The sequence below is a fragment of the Canis aureus genome, chromosome 2, assembly GCF_053574225.1.
Source record: "Canis aureus isolate CA01 chromosome 2, VMU_Caureus_v.1.0, whole genome shotgun sequence".
In the NCBI taxonomy this organism is placed as follows: domain Eukaryota; kingdom Metazoa; phylum Chordata; class Mammalia; order Carnivora; family Canidae; genus Canis; species Canis aureus.
In genome coordinates this window covers 2071967-2096604 of record NC_135612.1, presented here as the reverse complement: position 1 = coordinate 2096604, position 24638 = coordinate 2071967, and the positions used below count along the sequence as shown (strand labels likewise).

Sequence of the window (24638 nt, the reverse complement as noted above, 5' to 3'; positions counted from 1 at the left end):
CCAACTCTTGATTTTGGCTCAAGTCATGGTATCACCGTCATGAGATCAAGCCCAGTCAGGCTCCATGCTCAGGGAGGAGTCTACTTGTCCCTCTCCCTCCCCTTATTTGTGCATTCTCTCTCTCTCAAATAAGTAAATAAAATCTTTAAAAAAAAAAAAAAAGTTGAAAGGGCCCTTATAACACAGATTGAAAAATACTGAGCGGAGCATTAAATGACTCCCGAGAACCTTTTCTTTTTACCCCCTTACCACCTCCCCTCCCTCCCTCCTTCCTTCCCTTTCTCTCTTCCCTTTTTCCTTTTTTTCTTGGCTTTATGACCACTTCTTATAGGTCTTTCATTTCCCTGTCTTGCTGTCCACACAGAGGCCAAGACAGAGACAGGCCATTCCAGATTGGTAGGTGATAGGTCTAATAAGCCAGGGAACTTACTTAGGAAGCTTGTGTTAGGAGGTTGCAAGACAAGCAAATCTCTGGACCCACCTGTAGCTTAAAATTTATAAGGAGGCCTTAATGGGGTTCCATCACTTATACCACCCAGATGGTCTCAAGAACACATTGTTCTCTCAAGGCTGCATCCTTAAAAATGGCTCCAGCTGTGGGAAACGTGAGCAGAATGTGCATCCCAAGGAGGAGGCTCAGATTGCCCAGGTCCAGCTCATGGATCAACCAGTGGCCATATCCTCTCGCTTACATCCTCCAACAAGCTATCAGTTGCAGCTTATACAACACCTACTTTGAGAAGTCCACCTACAGAAGTGCTGTTCATCTAGTGTTGGCTGAAATTTCACATAACCACATCACATCAGCTTGGATTTTATGCAAATTTGAGTGCACAAGCTCTGAATGTCAGACCGGGCTCTCTTCTATAGCAGAAATGAGTTCTGAAGGATGAGCTGTATTTTTGCTGTTCAGAGATAGCTTTTGATCCCCCCATCATAGTGGGGATGGTTGAGATTGCCAGGATAGGAGCTCTCAACACAAATGTGCTACTTAGATAATAGGACATGAATCATCAGATAATACTCTTAATTTTAAAGGACCTGTGTCTCAGTCTAAGCCAATTCCTAGTAACCATGTACAATTGCAGTATAGCGTAAAATGTCCCAAATTTGGATAATGCCTTTGGCTTCCCAAGTACTTAAAGCATTAGAGGATGAGATTGCTAACCACATTTGAATGTAAACTCTGTTTATTTCCTAGTTTTCAGAAAACTATTTGTCCTTTAGGACAGATGCAGCTATTTAGTAAAGGGTCTACTGGATTTCACTTGAGTTTTAATCTACTATCTCCAAAAAAACTATGTTGTTATTATCAGGTGACAACTGTACTCAGCAAATTCAGCTCTGCTAGTGAGCAACAGACAGAGTGGAAAACTCAATCCAGTGTTCTGGCTCTGAAAGCCACAGAGCTAATTAAAGTGCACCATTTGTCAAAGCCAATGGAAACCTCGCGTCTGGATCAGCTTGAAAGGATATTAGAAGAAGAAATGGGTTCTAGCGGCAGGGAAAGGAAATTTCCTATTCTTAAAGAGAACCAACACCCATATTGTGTGTATCCTAATACGTAAATCCCACAGAATTATTTTTTCAGCAATATTATGGCAGCACTTGGAAAACAAAATGCTTAGGCTTTTACTCTAATGCCGATTAATACATTAAAAACAAAACATTTTGCAGTGGCCAAAAAATGCTGTCATGGACCTTTTAGCATTATTGGAGAATGATGGGCTGTAGGAACTAACCCACAAATCCTCTACTATGGCATGTCAATAACAAAGAAAGGAGGGGGATGAATACAGATGTATTATTTATATTCCCATTTTCCTCTCGGATTCCTCCTGTCTTCTCCTAGTAGGTGAGAGAGATGGGTATTGAATGGTAAGTACTCACTTGGAGAGGCTGGCTCAGACCACGCTACCCTGAAGAAGTTGGGCTGAAAATGGAGAACAATGCTCAAATATGTAATCAAGCACTAAATTAGTTAGCTGAACCAGAAATTTTAGTAGCTACACTACCTCTCAAATTCTTTATATTGTGTGGGAATGAGAGGGAGAAAAAGGAAAGCAATAAATCTAATAAGCTACAATCTGTTCTAATACCTTCACAGAATTGCAGGTATAGAGCTGAAATAGAACTTAGAAAACATTGAAATTATGCTCTTTGTTCTTTGAAGAAAAAGGCACAGAGACTAATGACTTGTTCCACTCTAGGCAGAAACATTCTTTTTTTTTTTAATTTTTAAAAATTCATTTATTTGAGAGAGTGCAAAGTGAGGGGAGGTGCAGAGGGAAAAGGGACAAGCAGACTCCATGCTGAGTGCAGAGCCCAACTTGGAACCCAGTCTCAAGCCTCTAAGATCATGATCTGAGCTGAAACCAAGAGGCGGACACTTAAACAACTGAGCCACCCAGGTGCCCCTAAGCAGATACATACATTTTTTAGATAGCATCTTTCTTTTTTTAAATTTGTTATTTAAATTTAATTTAATTAGCATATGTTGTATTATTAGTTTCAGAGGTTCATCAGTTGCATACAACATCCTGTGTTCGTTACTTCAAGTACCCTCCTTAATGCCCACTGCCCCTTTGCTCTATCCCCCCTCACCACCACCCCTTCAGGAGCCCTCAGTTTGTTTCCTATAGTTCAGAGTCTCATATGGTTTGTCTCCCTCTCTGTTTTCATCTTATTTTGTCTTCTCTTCCCATCTGTTCATCTATTTTGTTTCTTAAATTCCACATATGAGTGAGATCATATGGTATTTTTCTTTCTCTGACTTATTTCTCCTAGCATAAAACTCTCTAGTTCCATCCATGTCATTACAAATGGCAAGATTTCATTCTTTTTGATGACTGAGTAATATTTCATTATCCATATATGCCACATCTTCTTTATCCATTCATCTGTTGATGGATATGTGGGCTCTTTCCATAGTTTGGCTATTGTGGACATTGCTGCTGTAGGCATTGGGGTGCACGTACTCCTTCAATTAGTAGTGCAATTGCTGGGTCATAGGTAGTTCTCTTTTTAACTTCCTGAGGAACCGCCATAGTGTTTTACAGAGTGGCAGCACCAGTTCACATTCCCACCAATAGTGTAAAAGGGTTCCCCTTTCTCCACATCCTCTCCAACATGTTGTTTCTTGACTTGTTCATTTTAGCCATTCTGACTGGTGGGAGATGGTATCACATTGTGGCTTTGATTTGCATTTCCCTGATGCTGAGTGACGTTGAGCATTTTTTCATGTGTCTGTTGACCATTTGTATGTCTTTGGAGAAATGTCTGTTCATGTCTTCTGCTCATTTCTTGACTGGGCAGAAGTTTTTGTTTTTGTTTTTCGGGTGTTGAGTTTGATAAGTTCTTTAGACTTTGGATACTAGCCCTTCATCTGATAAATCATTTGCAAATATCTTCTCCCATTCTGTAGGTTGTCTTTTAGTTTTATTGACTGTTTCCTTTGCTGTGCAAAAGTTTTTTATCTTGATAAAGTCCCAATAGTTCATTTTTGCTTTTGTTTCCTTTCCCTACAGACAAATGTCTAGCAACAAGTTATTGTGGCCGACGTCCAAGAGTTAGCTGCCTGTGTTTTCCTCCAGGATTTTGATGGATCCCTGTCTCACATTTAGGTCTTTCATCCATTTTGAGTTTGTTTTTGTGTATGGTATAAGAAAGTGGTCCAGCTTCATTGTTCATTTTCACAATACCACTTGTTGAAGATACTTTTTTTTTTCCAGTGGATATTCTTTCCTGATTTGTCGAACATTTAGATTCTTAAATATAAGCAGAATCAACATTGAAGGTTGCCTGCTTCATAACCAAAACACTCGTATTGTCAAGATTTCACAATATCTTATTTTTTTAAGCAAAAACACTCAAGTCACTACATTAAGCACAATTAACTACATAGTAAAACATAATTATTTAGTCAGCATAATCATGTCCTTAGATGAAAATCATATTTTAACTGCCTAAGTTAAAGTGAGTTCCTAAATATAATATTCAATAATCATTGTTTAAATTTTCATGGCACTTAATTTACAAGGTACATGCTTTTTTTGTAATCTTCACCACTATCTTATAGACTAGTTAGGGTGAATATGATGATTATGATGATGACGATGGTGGTGGTGGTGATGATGTCTTTTTTAAAGATAAGCAAATGGGGATGTAGAGAGTTCAACGGACCTCTAAATCATATAGTCAGTTGCTAAGCAGGTCTTTCTTCCTCATGATCAATGTCCTTACCATTGTTCAACATCTTAGATTATAAATTTATTGTTAAAGTAGTCTTTAAACTTAAAAACAAGATCCCTTTGTGCATGAAGTGATTGGTGCTCGTTAGTAATTATAACTGAAAGATTCAAATTATTTAGCATATGTCACTTTATGTCAGTGATTCACCAAATAATGAGACAAAGAGAAAACACAAAAGCCTTTAATGATCACAAATAGATGTGGTTAAATGTGTTTCCTTAAGTACTTATATTTTAGTTGGTTTAGTTGGTTTCCCAAGAGAAGCATGGAAAACTGTGAGGCAACTCATAATACAACTATTTGAAAAAGGAATCTTAAATTTTTTTGTTTCAACCTCCCTTATGTTAGACATATGTTTTCCTTTTTTTCCTAAAGATTTGTTTATGTGTTTATATATTTTAGAGAGAGAACACGTGATCGGGGAGATTGGGAGAGGGAGAGGGAGATAGAGAATCTCAAGCAGACTTTAAGCTGTGTGTGGAGCCCAGCACAGGGCTTGATCCCACAACCCTGAAATTGTTACCTGAGCCAAAACCTAGAGTTGGATGCTTAACCAACTAAGCCACACAGGCACCCCATTATGTTTTCCTTTTTAAGAAATTATTAGAAAAACAAATTTTCTGTCCATAAACTATGAAATAATAAGTATATATAATGAAAAATAAAGTAACAAAAGAATCAAGGTTTCAGTGTTTTATGGCTCATTGTAGCTCTGTTCCCATGAGACATATTTTATTACATAGCAAGGAATTATATAACTGGACAGTTTTCTCTAATGTTGATCACTAATGTCCAAGTTAGAAACTAAAAGAAAATTTTTCATATACTAATGATTATTTTATTTTCTCAATTCTGAACCATTTAAAAACATTTTAGTTGATTTTAATAGCATTTTAAATGTTATTATATATGAATTATGGAAGCTTCCAGTATTAAAATTGCTCTCATTAATTGCCTCTATTTTATGTACTTTCCTTTAATACAAATGTAATTATCTTAAAATCCTCATTTGTGAGTTAATCTAAATTGCGTTGCAATTTCCAATTAATTAAATAGCTGAGATGGAATCTATAAGGAAAAAGGTAGTATGGCGTTGCTCTATTTAAAGTAGTAGTGGTACATATTGATGCTCCACTCCTAATCCTATTAACTACTGTCCAGGAAATGTACATATGGTTTAGTGTTTTTGCTGTTCACTCCTCTCGCCCTCCCCCCCACCACCTAAACTCAACTTCAACGATGTTACATGTATTGGCAAGCACAATTATTTCATCATAGTAATATTACTTGACTCATTATGGACTAGGATATACTCACCATCTCAGCATCTATGTTCTTATAGCTTTTCTTGTTTTCCACAGGGCTAAAAACTGACCCAGAAAGGAGCCCTCTTTTGCATATAATCTCCATGGTTTTCAAAATGAATTGCACATTTGAAAAGATGTTTGGATACTTGTAATATGACTCTCCAGAGGAAGAAAGTGCTATTGTAAGAAAAATAATTTATGATAAACATCTCATTAATATCTTGCATTGTGTTTCATTTGTCTTTTAGTTACTAAAATATAATTAAATTCAGTTCTTAGATGCTGAAACTGCTATCCGTGTCCCCATCTATTCAAGATTTATAATGTTATGTGTGACCCCTGGTGGCATAATAAAAAACTACAAGGTAGATAGTTAAGAGTTTATATAATTCAGAACAGCAATTGCATAATGATCGAATGCCCAATTAAGTATAGTTACTGTACAACAATGCTTGGAAACTTTCAGGCGAGAATAAATCAATTTATAACATACTCTATTCATAAACGGATACTTTGAAACTGCAATCCTACAAACAAATCATCATTTTTAACCCTACATTCTCCAGTTTTATTCCTTTTTTTTTTTTTTCAGTTTTATTCTTTTCAGGATGTTATTGCTGTTGTTTTTTTAAATATATTTTAAGTATAGCAACAATTATATCATTCAACATAACACTATATCATACCTAACAGAACTATCTGTATTCTGTTCTTTTTGTACACCTTTAGATAATTTCTGAGTTTCAATATTCTGACATTGGAAAAATTAGTAGTAACTACCCTTCTACTGGATGGCTATATGGATAGGTAGCAATTGCTTCCTGCTATTGCAGGTAAAAATCACTCTGTTGCTAAAGACAGAAATGTAGCGTAAGTAAGGCTGTGTTTAACAATATTTGATTGAAGGGGCAAAATCTGGGGATTTTATCCTTATATGAAACAAGCTTATCGGTTTTCTTGGGATAGATCTACAATAGCAAGCTAAAGTGAGATCTTGAGGTTTTATTCAAATCATTTTTCAAAATTTATTTGCCACTATCATTTGATTATTTGATGAGTCATGCTGAACACAGTAAAGAGTAAAAAAGAGGATTATAATGTATGAAGAAATCAAAACAAGTGATACGATAGATATAAATTCTTATTCTGCTAAGTCTCCAGGCCTGTCTGGGTTTCATACCTGTCAGAATTTGTAGTAGTGGTGAAATTTATTGGTCAGTCTCCAAAACACTTCCACTGTTATGCCTATTCCCTCCTCCATGATTTTTCCACCAAATATTCCCTTTCTTATATCTTGAGTCCTTTTATCTCTTATCCTACAACATACTAATCTTTTCCTCTTTGACCTTTTTTTAAAGATTTTATTTATTTATTCATGAAAGACACAGAAAGAGGCAGAGACACAGGCAGAGGGAGAAGCAAGCTCCCTAAAGGAAGCCCGATGTGGGACTGGATCCCGGGTCTCCAGGATCACGCCCTGGGCCAAAGGCAGGCGTTAAACCACTGAGCAACCCAGGGATCCTCTGATATTTTTTTAATTCAATTAAACTAAAAAGTTTATTTAAAACTAAAAAAAAAAGTTTTTGAAAAGATAAATTGATAAGCCTAGTCTAGCTAGACTCACCAACAGAAAATAGAGGACTCAAATAAATTAAGAAATGGACAAAATACTAGGAATATACAACCTACCAAGACTGAATCAAGATGAAATAAAAAATATGAACAGAGTGATTATTAGTAAGTAGACTGAATCAGTAATGAAAAACCTCTCAACAAACAAAAGTCCAGAACCACAGAGCCTCACTGATGAATTCTACCAAATATTCGAAGAGAGTACCAATCCTTCTCAAACTCGTACAAAATATAGGAGGAGGGAACTTTTAAACTTATTTTACAAGGCCAGCATTACCCTATCAAAATCATACAAGGATGCCACAAGAAAAGAAAATTATAGGCCAATATCCCTGATGAATATAGATTCAAAATCCTCAACAAAATACTAGCAAACCAAATTCAGCAACATATTAAAAGGATCATATACCATGACTAAGTGGGATTTATTCCAGAGACTCAAGGAGGGTTTAATATCCCCAAATCAGCCAATGTGATACACCACATTACCAAAATGAAAATTAAAAATCATACAATGATCTTAATCAATGTAGAAAACGTATGTGATAAAATTCAACATCCATTTATGGTGAAAAGAACTCACAATGAAGCAGGCATAGAGGGAGTGTAACTCAACATAATAAAGGCCGTGTACTACTAGTCCACCGCTAACATCATGGTCAAAGGTGAGGAGCGGACAGCTTTTCCTCCAAAATGAGGAACAAGACGAGGATGCCCACTCTCACCTACCTTATTCAACAAAGTACTGCAAGTCCTAACCAGGATAATTAGGCAAGAAAATAAATAAATAAATAAAAGGCATCTGAATTGGAAAGGGAGATGTGAAACTCTTTTTTTATTTTGTTTTTTCATTCAAACTACTGGCATATTTCTCCTTCTCTTTATAGCTTAGTTTTTTTTTTTTTCCTTTATAGCTTAGTTCTTTGTAATAGTTCACCATCTCTGTCTTATGCTTAAACCTTCCCTTCACCCTTTGTTTACCTCCAGTCTGAGTTTTGCTTCCCCATCTCCCCTGGGAATGCTCCCAAGATCAACAATGACTTTCTGCTTACAGAAACCCATAAACTTTTAGACCTTCTACTATTTCATATTTTTATAGCTCTTGATAATGCTGACCTTCTTGAACCTCCCCTCTTTTGATTTCTGTGTCACTATTCTCTCTTACTTCCCTTTCCTGATATATGGCACTCCAATTATCTATTAAATGTTTATGTTCTCTAAGCCTTTTCCTAGAATTAATTTCTCCCCTGAAACATCTTTCACTCTGAGGTTATTTCAGCCATATTAACGTGGATGACTGGCAAATCATCTGCATTAATATCTGTGATATAAGTGAATCCCAGCCTTCGTTTATTTCCCTACTTCCAAATCTGTATTTCCAACTGTTCACTGGGTGTATATATATATGTGTGTGTGTGTATATATATATATATACATATATATATATGATATATATATATATGATCTTCAAAATCCAATATGTCCAATGTTTCTCCAAAATTTTTTCAATTTAAAGTACCATTATCTTGATCCTATTTGTCACTATGTTAAATTTAAAGATTCCTCCTGAATTCTTCATTTCCCCTTATATATAGACTAGATCCAATTGATCACCAAATTCAGTGTCTTTTTTCTTTTAAACATTTTTCAAAACTATTTTACTCTATCTCCTTCTCATTTTAAAAGTTCATAACCTTTAACACCTCCTGCCCAACTACTGTCATAGCTAACTGACACCCTGCTTCACCTTCTCCTTACTCCAGTTCAGCATCTACACTGTCACTAGTGTTACCTTACTAAAATATAAAATTAACTTTCTTGAAATCTAGAAAGGTAGATTCTATTACAGATGAGGAAACTGAGTCACAGACAAGGTCATGCACTTAGTTAAGTAGGAAAGTTAAAAGTAAAACCCATGTAGTCTGGCCCAGAAACTGTGTTCAACAATACTGTACCTTTTACTTTTCATGAAAAATAAAATACAGCTTATGTTCTTTATAGTGATAGTCTGAGCTTCTCGAACTATAACATAAAACATTTATAAGTGCAGAAAATAAAAGAGAGTCTACCGTATAAATATGGTTGAAGCCTAAGTAAATGCTGTTTAAAACTTTCTAGGTGACCATGCAGGTAATATATAAAAAGTCGTAAGAAGACCAAATAGCCAATCTGTCAAAAGAAAAAGAAAAAAGTATATTTGTGTTGCATCAATAAATGTTTAGAAACTATAAGGAAACTAAACCATTTTATTATTACATTTCCTTTTGATGAAGCAATTTCAAACTCTCTTGAGTTCATGCGCTTTTGAAATAACTTTAAAACATTTATATCAAGGTTGAAATACTGGTTCAGCCAAGAGACTTTTATAAATCATCTCTACATTATATATAATGACCAATACTGAATGCTATTCTGTTCTGTGTCCTATAGAACAGTATTTTTCAAATTGCAAGTCATGCCCCTTAAGTGAGTCATGAAATCAATTGAGAGTGGATTTTTAAACAAAATGAAAGAGAAAAGAAAATTTCATAGTGCATTGCACAGTTCCTTGTTTTAGTATACAAATCAGTGTGTATTATGCATGTTTTGGTTTGCAATGCAAACGTCTCAGTCAAAACATTTTTAAAAACATTGATTTAGATGGTTTTGAGAAACATTCTTCCTGGGTATACTAGGCTACACTAAGATCCCAATTCCCTTATGAACACTACTAAATAAATAAATAAACACTAGTATCTTATCTCCGTGAAGTTCCATGTATAGCAAATTTATTTTACATAGAATACAGAAAGTGGAATATCTGCAAATTTATGATATGCAAGTTTTCACAGAAAATGGGACAAAACCCCACAAACCATAGAAATAAATGGAACAGAAATTCTTAGGTTGCTCAATCATAAGATTGTGGAAACAAAACAAAACAATATCACTATCAAGATACATGTAGTCAAATCCTCTTAACAACAATGCAGGCTATTGTCAGATCCATACGTAAAAAATAATAATAAAATTAAAAAGATCATTCTACCAAGTCTCTGATTCAACCAAGATAATTTAACAAATAAGTGGCATGATTGGACTTTGAACCCAAGACTGTGTTGCACCAAAAGGCATGAACTCTCTATTACAGCAGTGTTTCCCAAGTACTTTTATCATAAAATTCTGTTGGCAAAATAAATTCTAAGAATGCACCATCAATATTTATAAATATATCCATAAATTATAAATATGCACCATTTACAGACTTAAATAAAATTAAAAAACATTTATAAAGTATATCCAAGGGATCTCTTCATACAGACCACTTTGATATAGTATCGTGCTTCTCTAAGAGACTGAAGTTAGATGGAAAGAGGAAATTGTCAGATCACTTAAAAGAATACTGCAATATTCTAAGTGAGAATATTAAAATAAGAAATACTCATTGTTAAAGACAATGAATGAAAAATTAACCAAAGGGAAATAATTTGCAAGGAATTAGATGGATACTGAAAGGAAAATTCACGTTCAAAAATTTGTAATATCATACAAAATAGAAAAATATATGAAAAACAGATGTTTGAATGATCACTGTATTTACACCAATTTGGTTGTTTGACCTGACCCAGAGGCTATCCTTAGTTATAACCATGCTTGGAAAGCAGTTTTCATTTATAACATTCTGAAAAGCTAAATTTTTATTTCAAAATCTGCCTTTCTGTATCTCTAAAATATTCTGGGACCTTCTGTGCATCTTTCCTCATGTCTCATTTTTGCACATATTCTTTCTGCAGCTTGACAGCTTGAGCTGTGCCTCCTAGACAGAATCTCTGCTTTTAGATGTCTCTTCACTCTATCTTTCCTTCCTTTATTCTTACTCTCCCTTCTTTCCTTCTCTTTCTATGGCTTATTCTCTTCATTTCTCTGTTTCTATTATCTAATTGTGAAATAAAAATGCTGAATAATATTTATTATGTGTTATATTTAATAGTTGGTTATGTGCTCCGTGTTTTTTTATAGAAGCTTGAAGAACACTTTATATTTATATCTAAAATATATTGAACTATTGTTGCTTATATATTATTCTCTACACTTCAGTAAGTAGACTTTAATACTTAAGATGATTCTACGCTCAGGTAAATAATGAGGAAAGAATGCACACAAAATGTGAAAGTAAATAATAGTAGGGAATTCAGTATTTCTGGCTCTTCCTAATGCTGAGCTTTATCAACAAAATGGCGCCCATGAAGGTGGGTGATGCTTCCCTGGCAATACCTTTCAGTGTAGCATACTGAAGAAAAGATCAAAACCAAAGCTTCCAACTGACTATCAGATACATAATGAAAATTCTACAAAGTCAAGGAGGATAACTGAAATGGCTTCTTGCCTGAAATCAAAGGTACTTATAGAGCATGCTTACTTCCCCTAGCTAATTTATATTTTCTAGAACAATAAGAAGTAGACTTTAAAAGTAGTAAATCTGAGAGCCAAAATAAATGTGTAGTATTATGGCTGAGAGTCCACTGGACTCAGTTTCAAAATCTTCTCTGCTGAGAAACCTTGAATAATTCACTTATATGCCTTGGTCTGTAAAATAATGTCCAATAACAGCACCTACTTTTTAGGTTTGTTATAAGGATTGAATAAGTTAATTATGTCTGATACATCTAAAGCACTGACCACTGTGCAAGGTGTTGTGCAAGTTAAGTTCTGTGTAAGTATTCACAGGTGTTATATGTGCAAATTGTTTAAACTGTCAGATAAGAAGATATAGGAATCTTTTAAAAAATAAGTGACATAGTAATCGGGTGCCTGGGTGGTCCGGTCAGTTTTAAGCATCTGACTCTTGGTTTTGGCTTAGGTCATGATTTCAGGGTTGTGGCATCAAGACCCATGTCAGGCTCCATGTTTAGTGGGGAAGCTGATTGAGATTCTCTCTCCCTCTTCCTCTGCTCCTCCTCTCCACTTTTGTGCTCTCTCTCTCTAAAATAAACGAATAAATCTTTAAAAATAAATAAATAAATGATGTAGTATATATAAATTATAAGTGATTTGTACAATGGCTAAAGCTGTATTTTATAGCATTTATTGGTAGCAAAAATATAAAAGGCAATGAATGGAAAATGGCCACTAAAGAAAATGAAAAGAAAAGGGGAGAAAAGCCAGCTTTGCTTTGTTTCTCCTTTCATTCTTTATTCATTAGAAAATATATAGAGATGTAGATACTTTTTAAATCTCTATAATAATTGTATAATCTTTTCTATATCTTCATAATGAATAGTTTGGGAAACAGAGGAAAAAGACAGAAGAAAAAGTCATCATGGTAACATCTTGTCTTTCTACTCCCATCCTCCTATGCAAAGCCTCAGTTCTTTGCACGCTCCATTTCTATTATGTGCTCTCTGAACCTCTCCTGGTCACCAGAAATCTTTTACCCCCAAACATGTCAGAGAGGATCCAGGCTTGATTTCTAAGGACTAAAATATAGTATCTTCCAAAAACGCCCTGGTTGACTTATGGACATTTCCATGGTAACTTTCTAACACTACATAGTGAAATTGAGTAAGAAATTCTTTTTGCAAATAATACTTAATAATTTTTGCAAATAATTATTAAAATATGCATATCCTAAAAATATCTATGTTTTTAAAGTTTTCTTCTAGCTTTATATTTTCTTTGAAATAAAACTACTACATAACCTAATTTTTTTGACTCATAATAAATTTTGCCACAGGCAACCATAATCATCACAGGGAACAGAAACAAATAACATCCAAGACCTTGTAAAACATGAACCTCATGAAGATAGTTTCCCATCTTATGGCTTTAAATGCCACAGAATATTGAGAATAACTCTTCTCAAATTGGGCAACTAGCTAAGGTTATTGTCAGCATTTTTAAATGGAAAATGGCATTTAAAAATCCTTAAAATAGGACAAAAGTTAAACACATGCATACATAAATACTAACTTGATTTCAATTAAATATTATTTTCTTAGATGGTGAAGTTATATTTTCTCAAACTATCTTCATTTGGATATTAGGTAATAATGTATTATCCACATTTAAAGAAGATTAACATAAACTACCAAACGAGAATATTCCATAATAAAACCAAATGTCCTGTTTAGATCTTAAAACAGGGGTCATATGACTACATGTACTATGTGTAGTAATTAAAACACATTAAAAATATTTTACAACATACCTTTGTCAGCTTTATTTCAACTGAATATAAGTATGTCTTTTGGAATGCATCACAACAGAGTCTATATAAAACTGATTCCGCAACAAAAAATAAGGTAGGCAGATGCTCATAATCAAAGGAAGCATAGTCCAGGGAAGCATAAAGCATATTTAAAGCTTCTGAAATATTAAAAAGGTAGAAACTTCACAATTTATAGGTCATGCTTTTGTCTACATGCTATAATTAAGCCTTACAATTAACTATTTGCTGTCACCAAAACCAGATTATGGTTTTAAAATATTAAAAATTTAAAAGGTTAAATATTTACAAATTCTTTGACACTCCTCCCATCAAAAAGTGAAGCCTACACCCCTTTCCCCTTGAACTTGAGTAGGTCTTGTGACTGTTTTAATCAATAAAACACTAGATCAGAAAAGTCAATACACCTGCCACTTGGATCTCTTTCTCAAGACAACAGCTCTGGCTAATGTAGGAAAGCTCTGGCTAGTATAAGAAAGACACTTAGCTCCATGTAAGAAATCTAATTACTCAGAAGTCACTAAACTGGAGAGACTACAGAGCTAGAGATAGAAGTGAGAGAAAAATGCACAAGGAGCTCCAGATGTTCCAGCCAACACAAAATAGATCACCAGACCACACAAATAATGAAGGGGCAAAGGGGCAGAACTAGATGACAAAAGAAAGCACTAAAGACAAGTGCTATAAAGAGCAGAGTGGAAAACTAGAAAATCAAGACAGACGATCTAGGCCCCAGGGGAGATGAAAGAGGAAGAAAATAGAGCTAAGGCCCTAGAGAAAATTACACCTCAAGTTATTGCAAAGATTTTGAAAAGAGCTGTCATGAAATATCTGAAAAGAACAGCAAATGCAGGGACTTGAGGAAGGAAAAGCCCTGACACATCCAAGGAATAGGAAGCAGACCAGTATGGCTGAGCATAATGAATAAGTAGGGAAGGCAGGCAGGAATCAAGTCAGACATAGTCGGGGCTTATTTTAAGTGTAATCAGAAGACACTGGAAATGATTTAAGCTTTAGTATGATCACTGCTGCATGGAGGGAGGACTATAGAATGAGCAGCAGATGAGAGAGGGAGGGGGGCGGGGGAGAGAGGCGCAAGACACAGATGTGGAGGGTTTTCAGTTGGGGAGCTGGTAAGAAGAATTCATATTTAGGGGTTTTATTTGGAGTTCAATATCTTGGTAAGCGAAAAGCCTTTGGCTATGTGTAACAGGAAATGCAAAGAAATATCTTCAAAGTGAGTATGTTTATTATTTCACAAGATCATAGGTGGAAAGACCGTAGGGCTGGCACTCACCTAACTGCCCTCTGTATGCATTTTTTTTTTCATCTTCTAGTTCTGATGTACATGGTGACTGTGATGACCACACAAGCTCCAGGCATCTTTTTCTTACCAAGCCATTTAGAGAGGAATCAAAAGGTATAGGGAGGGAAGAGGTGCTTTCTTCCCAGAGGTGGGAAGAGGTACTTTCTTTCCAAAAGCAATTCAACAAAAAGTACTCCAAATAGATCTATTTTTACATCTCTGGGTAGAACCAGGTCTTGTGACCACTCCTAATCCAATCACTTGCAAGAAAGAGGGAATTCCCATGATTAGTTTAGATCAACCAGCCTCATTGCCCCTCCCATCCCCCCCCCACGCTGCACCCAGGCTGGGAGGCTCAGTTCCCTTCTGAACCACATGACCACCTCCAGACACCTGAACAAAACAGGTTTAATGGACAAAAAAAAGCAAGTAGATGCTGGTTGTTGATAAGCCAGGGATGTTTACTTCAATATCATTTAAACATTTAATAGAGGTCAAGCTGTGGATAGCACTGGGATAAAAGTGCCATAAACTCAAGTCAAATACAAAATTGTTCTTAACTCTTCCTGTTGCTTGAAATCTCCCAGAAAGCCCTATAAAACTCAATTTACATGGGGCAATACTCTCTGACCTCATATGGTTAACATTCTAAATCTCATTTTAAAACGCATACACATAAAAATCAGGATAATGATAGGAGAAATTTTACCTCCTTAAAAATAATGTTTTTTAATTTCTTTTTGAGAGTGGTAGGATGATGCTTTGGAAGGAGACATATAAACGAGAAGTGATAAATGGAAAGGTAATGAGTAAAATGGCTGTTTGAAATAAGTGAAAAACAAAGGACCGTTTGGTTAACGTTTTATGAGTAAGACTTATAAAATGCCAAAACAAGTTTCTCCAAATGTATATAGTGCCTATTGTAATTAAAAATCACTTCAATGACACTTTATATTACTTTTTAATTAGTTACTAATTTTAGAAAAAAGCAATGAAGACTGTGCTGAACAAAAGTTTAAAACAATTTTGTAATTAAAAAGTTGAGCAGTCAAATTCATAAATTCAAAATTACAAAAGGAGCTTTCACAGTGAAATATTACAAGATATTTCTATAGAGAAAGGCAAATTTTCCTTGGCTCCTGCACAATTTCTAAATATAAAGGTCACAAGTTATACCTTTTCTGCTAATCTAGAGAACACTCAGGGAAACTGAGAAGAGCTTAGGAAGAGTACATACCATCTTGGATTTCTCCTTTGCACTGAGCGAGATACATTACTTCCATCCACGCAGTAGGAAGATGCACATGCTTTCCAGAGCCTAACGTTTTGAGACCCAGTTTTCTCTGTTATGGGGAAACATGAAAAAGGCAAATCAAAATGTATAGTTTCTTACAAATTTATTTGCTTATTTATTTTGATTATCCCTTACTTATATTCTGAAAGTCACCCTATGAGGCTGTGCTCTATAGCCAGGGTTATAGAAAACTTTATATTTTTGCTTTTATTACTTTATTTTTTGACATTTTATGTCAATGTATTAGTGCTAAAGTATAAAGAATGTTAATATTCTGAATTATATCATTATTTGCTACAAATAATTTTTACTCTTCACTTTCAAGGGATTATTTCTATTTCATTTCCCTACCTAGAGAATGCATCTCTGATTCTAGAAGGAAAAGTATATTGAATGTGATTCAACTGAAATTAGCTTAATGCCAACTTGCTGGAAAACTCTGGCTACTTCACTGTGAATGGTGTGAAATTAATGAGCATGCATTATTGGTGCCAAAGATTGCCACTCTTCCCTTAATGGGCCCACTCCTGGGGCTTCCCCAGGGAGCAGTTGGCCATTTGGACAGAAGCTCACTGATGAATGTACCTGCTAGCACCTCCCAGCATGCATACTTGCCAGAGAATATTCTTTTTTTAATTAATTTATTTTCAAAAATTTAAAATATATGAGCAAAAGTAAACTAAAACACTGGGAAATAATCCCAGCACAACAAATAAGATGGCTTAATTTATGCTCCATTTTTGTATGACTTTTATTTCATGAATATTTTGGTATATATTTTGGTAATATGGTATATTTGTACCATAGGTATATATAAATATACTATATATATACATGTATTTGTACCACATATAAGTATATTAGTATATATAGTACATTAGTATATTATTTCTCTGCCTAACATAAACTGGATCTAATGTAAGAAAAGCAAAACAAGGACTTACTTATTTCACTTCCTGTTCTGTTTTGATATGTGTTTGAAAGTTTGGAAACTAATAGCATTCTCTTAAAGAATGTATTTTCTAAGTTAGGGGAATAGTTTCTTATGGAGAAAGAATAGAGTATACTGTGCATGTATCATGAAGGTTTAGGGAAGCTTCCTTTCTTCTTTGGGACATTATGGTATATCAATCAACCCTTTTTTAGGAAAAAGTGGAGTTATCATAATCACAAGTTTATTTGCCAGCCTTTCACATTTTATGGTGAGTTCTTGGACTAGTGTCAACAGCTGTATCCCTCAATAATTTATGGAGAATCTTCACCAAAAAAGCCATTTGATGTTGAATTATTTGCTTATAAGCTTTAACTTTAGTTTTTACTTTGCATTAATATCTTTAATGATACTTAATAATCTAAAAAGGGTATTTCTTTTTATTTTTGATATTTCAGAACATGTAACCACCCACCTGACTAGCCTAGAAAGTCCATATACTGAATAATCAAATAGTGTACTATTTACCTTACACCTGAGAATGTTTTTTCTAGCTAGGTCCAACAACTCTTCTTTCTCTTTTGGATTTTCGGTTTGGTTGAATCTCACGATGAATTCTTTTGTGATTGAAAATGATGGACTAAACCAAAAACAAATCAATAATTATAGTTAACAGTTCCCAAATTTTAATTAACTTCCAGCGACTAAGTGCAACTGTTTTCTTTTTATTTTTTTAAATTATTTATTTATTTATTCACGAGAGACACACAGAGAAAGAGGGAGAGACACAGGCAGAGGGAGAAGCAGGCTCCATGCAGGGAGCCCGACGTGGGACCCAATCCTGGGTCTCCAGGATCACGCCCCTGGCTGAAGGCAGGTGCTAAACCGCTGAGCCACCCGGGCTACCCTCTTTTCTTTCTAAAAAGTACTTTACCTTAATAAAAATGTTTCATATACACACAGAGTAATCAGTAAAATTATTCTTATATATGTATGTATTTATATAAGAATACATATATAGGCTTCCTAGATTGATCTAATCATACTCTTGAATTGAGAAACATAGTTCTCATGATGTCAAAGAATTTTGTAGTCTCTGAAAAAAAAGTTTCTGAAATGGTTGCCAGAAGTCTTGTTGGTATATGCCTTCTTCAAAGGTAAAAACCAGCACAGCTCCATTATGTTGCAGGCTGATTTATCTCCTCACATATATCAGTGTTGGTTCAATTTAGCTAAAGTTTTGTTCCCTCCATGCAAGTGAAATCAGTCCAACTATGGCTGCAGTAAAATAAACAAAGGAGGAAAGGTGTATGTGGGAAGGCCAGAGAGGTGACAAGAAGCCAGATTAACTCTGGACAAGATGGGAAATTATTGCAGGGTTTTGATAAAAGGAGTGGCATGATTTAAATTTAAGTTTTAATAGGATCATTCCAATGTCTATTGAGAGTTGGAGTGTGGAAAGGTGGGAGGTAGCAAGGCAGGAGACACATGTACACTTAGGTGAGTCTAACAGTGGCTGAGATCAAGATGATAGCAACGTCAGTAAAAAGAAGAGTTTGGATAATGGGTATATTTTGATGTTAGCTCCAACAAGACTGCCCAAAAAATTAGAAATTAGGCATGAGAGGAAAGGGAAAAAAAGGAGTCATGATTTAACTGAGTAACTGGAAGGATGGAATTGGGATTTTCTGAGATGGGGAAGATTGTTAAGAGAAGCAGATTTGGGATAAGGGTAGAGAATGAGGTCACTATTGGACATATTATGGTTGAGACAGCCATAGCCATCCCAGTGGAGACATAGGATAGGCAGTCAGATATAGGAGTTTGAATTTCAGGGGGGAAAGTTCAGGCTAGATGCATCAATTTTGGATTCATTTTTGAGTCATTAGATAAACATGTTGTATTTAAAGCCTTACAAATGGGAAGGAACTCCTGGGGAAAGTGCAGAGAGAGTAGACAAGCACTTCAAAGAGAAGTGAGAAAAGTAAGTTGACGGTGTATGCAAGAGAATGAGCAGAGTGATTATAATAATATTCTACAGGATTTAAGAGGGATGTAGAATAAAAAGTGACATCAGAGGGATAGTGAATGGGTAGTAGAAGCAATAAGTTGTTTATTTGTGTGGTCAAATAACTGTTGTCCTCATGCTATTGGTAGGAGTGGTCTGGAGGAATAAAACACATTTTTTAACAACTTACTATACATTCAGAATTTATGTGAGAAACAAGGAAAAAATACATGAACAAAAATCAGACTTTTGCCCCTGCATAAGTCACAGTCCTATTGAGACAGATGTATGTTAAAGTAATGACGGTGCCTCCAGATCACAGAATAAGCAGAGGCAGTGGCACAGTGTCCTGTAAACTAGAACCCAGGAAAGAACAATCATGAAATAACCAACTCTTTAACTGCCATCCCAGAATGGGCATTTAGTCAGTCACCATTCAGTAACCATTTATTGATCATCTCCTAATAGGCCTGGAAGTGGGGATATTTGGATGAAATAGAAAGCTCTGCCCTCAAGGAGCTTGTAGTAGAATAGAGGGAGCGTTGAGGTGTCAGCACGCACAAACGCTGCTGGAACTGGACATTCTGAAATGAGTAATTTCATTCTTGATTTCGTTCTCTGTCCCACGCTCGCTCTGGGAGGTACCTGCTTAGATAGATAAGGGGAAGGTTGACAGAAAATTTTTTCAACCATCATCCGGGATGATGTACCTTGGATCCTCATGAAGAGTCCCAAAGAGTTTTGATCTTCGCATCTGTTCAAAGGACTATGGGAATTACAAGAAGGTGCCCCTTTATCCATTTACTTTTTTAATAAATTTCATTAGAAATTATATTTTTTAAACTATTAACATTACAGTGTTGTTTATAACAAACCGAGCATGTAGGGGATGCATAAGAAAACGTCAACAGACTGCCTCCCAACAGACTGCCTCCAGTTCTACCCGCCAGAAATAGCCACGATTAATGGTTTAGTGTGCATCCTTGTGTGCTCTTCCGAGCGCTCACAAACATAAGCTGGCCTATAAATGCTTACCTTTAAATAAGTGGGAACACGTATACAACACTGTAGCATTCTTTCTTCATTAAATTTATCAGACATTCCTCAAATTCAACTGATGCTAACATGTGGTAATACGATGTGACAGCAAATGTAGCAACTCCTTTATGGATTGACATTTCCCATGACTTCTTGTATAATTTTGCCCACCCTAACCGAGGCTGTAATTTTTAAAGACCCTTGGACATGGCCTATTCAACAGGTACACATGATTCAGATTTAGCAATTCCCATACTATATTGACATTTAAATATTTTAATTAGCACCTCTGCTTATAAATATATTTATATTTAAAAATCATGAGAGAATGAAAAAGCAAAACTTCAAGTGATAGAACATATTTTCCACACGTATCACTAACTAAGGGCTCGTATCCAGAATATATAAAGAACTCTCAAACAATGGAAACATGGAGAAGAAACTCAAACAGGCAGTTCACAAAAGAAAACATCCACATGGCCAGCGCATCTGTGATGGATGATTGACATCATAAGTAGGGAAATCAAAACTTAAACTACAGTGAGAGGTTCCTGTACCTCGACTGGAATGACTAACATCGAAAATAACGGCAAGGCCAGGAATTTGAAAGGATGTAGGGTAACAGGAACTTTCATGAGCTACTTGTGGGCTTATAGAAAGCATTTACATCATTTTATTGCCAAAGTGAAATAAAGTCTTGGGGTAGAGATAATATAGGATTTGACTTCTATATTATGCTTAGGGTAGATTTTACAAATAATTTTAGTTTTGTCAATTATTTTTCGGTATGGTTTGTAGCCTATAATGAATCCTTGAAAATATGGGAAGTGAATGTCTTTCAGCTTTCTGTGTAGATATTGAGTCCCTTAATTGGTCTCCCATAGCTCATGTCAGTAAATACTTAGTGGGAAATAAATATAGCTATTTAAACCATGTATAGCCCATCACAAATAAACTGAGGTTGTCACACCAATTATTATATAATGATATACAAAAACACCTAGACAGCAAAAAAGACACTTGAAAGATTAATATAGGCATTTGAAAAGAAAATATGGTTTAGCTTCCCACATTCCAATTTCTTCACACATTCTACTTTCCTCAAAGATAAATGTAATGTGTTATAAGTATATAAGTGCAGGCCTGTGGAACACGTGGTACATAAAGAGCATCATTCTAATTTTACATATAAAGAAAATATACTTTGCATGAATACCCGACCTAAACTATTTAATAGAATTTTTATTTATTTATTTGTTTGTTTGTTTATTTATTTATTTATTTATTATTTATTATTTTTATTTTTATTTTTAGCTGAGAACTCATTTGGTTCAGTTAATATTTAAGGGAAGACTCTTACACACAGATATTTTGCTATATACAATGTCAGCCTCAGCCTCAGAAGGTTCCCAATCTGGGAGGGAAGTGAGATGCAACAAAGAGGTATATTAAAAAAAGAAATGAGGGACGCCTGGGGGGCTCAGCGGTTGAGCGTCTGCCTTAGGGTCCCAGGATCGAGTCCCGCATGGGGCTCCCCACAGGGGGCCTGCTTCTCCCTCTGCCTGGGTCTCTGCTTCTGTGTGTGTCTCTCGTGAATAAATAAATTAAATCTTAAAAAAAAAAAGGTTATGAACTCCTGTGGGAGTTTAGAAGTAGAAATCATAATTCCAATGGTTCCTAGTCATACAGTCTTTGCTTAATCACTTATAATCTGTGTGAACCATCATTTTTCGTCTGTGGAAATGAGGATAAAATCCTGTAGAATTCCGAGAAGTATCGAACCAGAACACAAAGTCTGATTCCCAGTACACATCCAGTGCTGGGTAACTGTTAGTTATAAGCATTACTGTTTGGGGTTAAAGATTCAGGAAAAGCTTCTTGGCAGAAATGGCACTTGAGCTGTAACCTGAATAGTGAGGAACTGGAAGGCGACGGACTGGCAGCTGTCCTTTCAAAATTCTTTCTCTGCCTTTTCTTTGGCACACGGTCACCTCGCTACTCTAGATCTCCCAGTCCTTCTGGCAGCTAGATGGGGGCACATGGCCAAGCTAGTGGGATGGGAGCAAATGTGATATAAGCGAATCTCAGGCCACCTCTAACTTCAAGACACACCATCTTCCCTAGGATCATACTTTTTCCTCCTTCCTGTGGACTGGAGCACACATGTGGTGCCGAATCAGCTTCGATTAGGCAGATGAGCACAACACCCTGTGAGATAATGACGAGCCTGGGTTTTTCACTGACCCCAAAAGCAGAGCTGTCTTGTCAACCTGGACCCATTGACTTCTTATGTCACATAAATACATTTCTATCATATATAAGCCACTGAAATTAGAAGCGTCTTTCTATAGTCATTTCAAATTTACCCTAATACAAGCAGGAACAAAGAGAAAACAAATTATTTGGACTCGGCATCCATAGACAGACAAAATGCTTAAAATCAAGATAGGAAATGAAGACAGAACTTCTGGGTTGAGAACAAACATAAATGGCATTGAATAGTGGTCTGTGGCAGAGATTTATGGCTGCCTACATCAGTGTCTATTCTTCTCCTTTTCTCATGAAAATATTCTTTCTTGTAGTTAGGAATGCCTGTCTATGTCTCAGCCAGGAAATGTAAGTAAAATTCAGATAGTAGTTCTGGGAAGTTTACTAAAAAAAGAGCAGAAGCCCATCTACCCTTCCTCTATTCTGCTGCATGAAGCATGACTGTGAGAGCTGGAGCTTCAGCAGCCCCGCTACACACATGAGGTAGCCTTACGTGTGAGCCATGTGCAGCAGAGCAGCTAGTTAAATGGAACTTAGGTCCCAGATCACATCACCAGCTCTGGACTGACTACATTCAGAGAAAGAACCTTTATTTTATTTAAGTGGCATTGCTATTTTAGATATTCTTAGTTGCAGTGGCCACCAATTCTATATTATGCAAAGACTTCTGAATTTTATTTGAAAAATGAGGAATTATCGTGCAGAAGAGTTAAGAGTACACTGTACTGCAGGATGATTAAACTGAAAATCATATATTGAATGGGTTTTTTTTTTTAGATTTTTTATTTATTTGAGAGGGAGAGGGAAATAGCATGAGCACACACAAGAGGGAAGAGCAGAGGGAGAGGAAGAAGCAGGCTCCTGCTGAGCAGGGAGCCCGATGTGGGACTCAATCTCAAGACCCCAGGATCATGACCTGAGCTGAAGGCAGACGCTCAATCAACTGAACACCCCCAGGTGCCTCTATTGAATGGTTTTAAGTGAGGAATGACTGTTAGTAAACCACTAGGCAATTATTTCAACTATTTAGGTAAGAAGTAATAAATGTCTGAACTGCAGTTTGCACGGTACAAATAAGGAAGAGGAAATGAATACAAGAGATTGGTGGAAGCTAAATCAATAAGGCTTGAAGACTAATAGGATATGAGAAAAATTGTGAGGGTGGACATAAAATAATCTGGAGGTTTTGAGCCTGCGAGATTAGAGGTAGAGAGTTGACATCAAGACAATAAGATAGAGAAATGGGGCAGATGATCCATGCTGTTCTGGACAACTGACTATCATTTACCTGTGAGGCATCCAAGTGGAAAGGTCTGTAATCCAACAGACTTGTGAGGCAGGCATTAGGAAGTGGATAGGATTTCGAAATAAAGATTTCATATTTGCTTACTATCAGTGATAGTCACAGCCACAAAATTTCAAGAGGAAGGGTACGGAGAAAAAAAAATGGTCAAGGGAGATCTTGGGACATATTGCACAAATAGAGGCAAGAGGGAGGGAAGAAACAATAAAAATAATAGGAGGAGATTTGGGGAAGCATATTTGGATTTCAAATATGCGTATAATTTGGGTTGTAAATTCCTTCTCTGAGAATTGTTCATCACTCATATTCCCTACTGAACCAAAGGGTCCAACTTCTATACTAGGACTAGATGACTCTACCTCCCTGACTATAGATGAGGCAGACATCTAAATCAAGCTAGCAATCTAGTCCTCTCTCAGGGATTCTGAATAATTAGCTGATATTTTAATTAATTGATGTTAGAGCTGAATGGTCATGTAAAACCAAGAGGTGGCTTTTGCTGAGAGGTCATTCAAGACAACAAAGCACCCCATTGCAGAAGGCTACTTGCTCACCATCGTAGCATCCAATCAACATTTGTTGGATAACTTACTAATGTATAGCCAAAGCCCCGACCCTTTTCATGTTTAAGGTCTAGTAAATGTGGACTACATCTGTCCGGTTGACCATTTCATCTCCGATATCAATCAGAGAACATAATGAGTCCTGAATGAATAAACAAGGCCTGGCTATGCCTTCTGCTCTCAGGTTCCACAAGACAGCCTCTTATCCTTCCATTATATTTTTCTTTCACTTGACTTAATTTGAACATGTGTCTGTTCCATGCAAACAAGCAATTCTAAGACTGAGATAACAAAGAACAGAATGAATATATAAAGAGCATGACCAAAAACACGTATCTACAGGAATACCAAGACTGTGGACAAAGAGGTCAGTAGAGTTAATGTTCAGAAAGTGGAAATCACAGGGTGCCTGGGTGGCTCAATTGGCTAAGTGACTGACTCTTGGTTTTGGCTCAAGTTCAGATCTCAGCCCCATGTGGGGCTCCACACTCAGCGCAGTCTGATTTGGATTATCTTTCCCTCTGCCCCTCCC

General features: G+C 35.9%; 1 protein-coding gene across 20 annotated transcripts in view; it reads right to left on the bottom strand.

Moving 5' to 3' along the window:
• TMEM232 (transmembrane protein 232) overlaps positions 1–24638 on the bottom strand; it is a 246090-nt gene that overhangs the window by 194283 nt on the left and 27169 nt on the right. For 19 of the 20 annotated variants that reach the window (XR_013359432.1, XR_013359433.1, XR_013359435.1 and 16 more), the window contains 5 exons: positions 17455–17566; positions 15939–16044; positions 13378–13535; positions 9260–9359; positions 5569–5735 (listed from right to left, as the gene is read on the bottom strand). Coding sequence is in view for 15 of the 20 variants with exons in the window: in XM_077861775.1 (XP_077717901.1) it covers positions 5569–5735; positions 9260–9359; positions 13378–13535; positions 15939–16044; positions 17455–17566 (643 nt within the window). In the remaining 5 variants the exon portion in view is untranslated. The remainder of the gene's footprint in view (positions 1–5568; positions 5736–9259; positions 9360–13377; positions 13536–15938; positions 16045–17454; positions 17567–24638) is intronic. The other variant, XM_077861771.1, reaches the window with a different exon arrangement.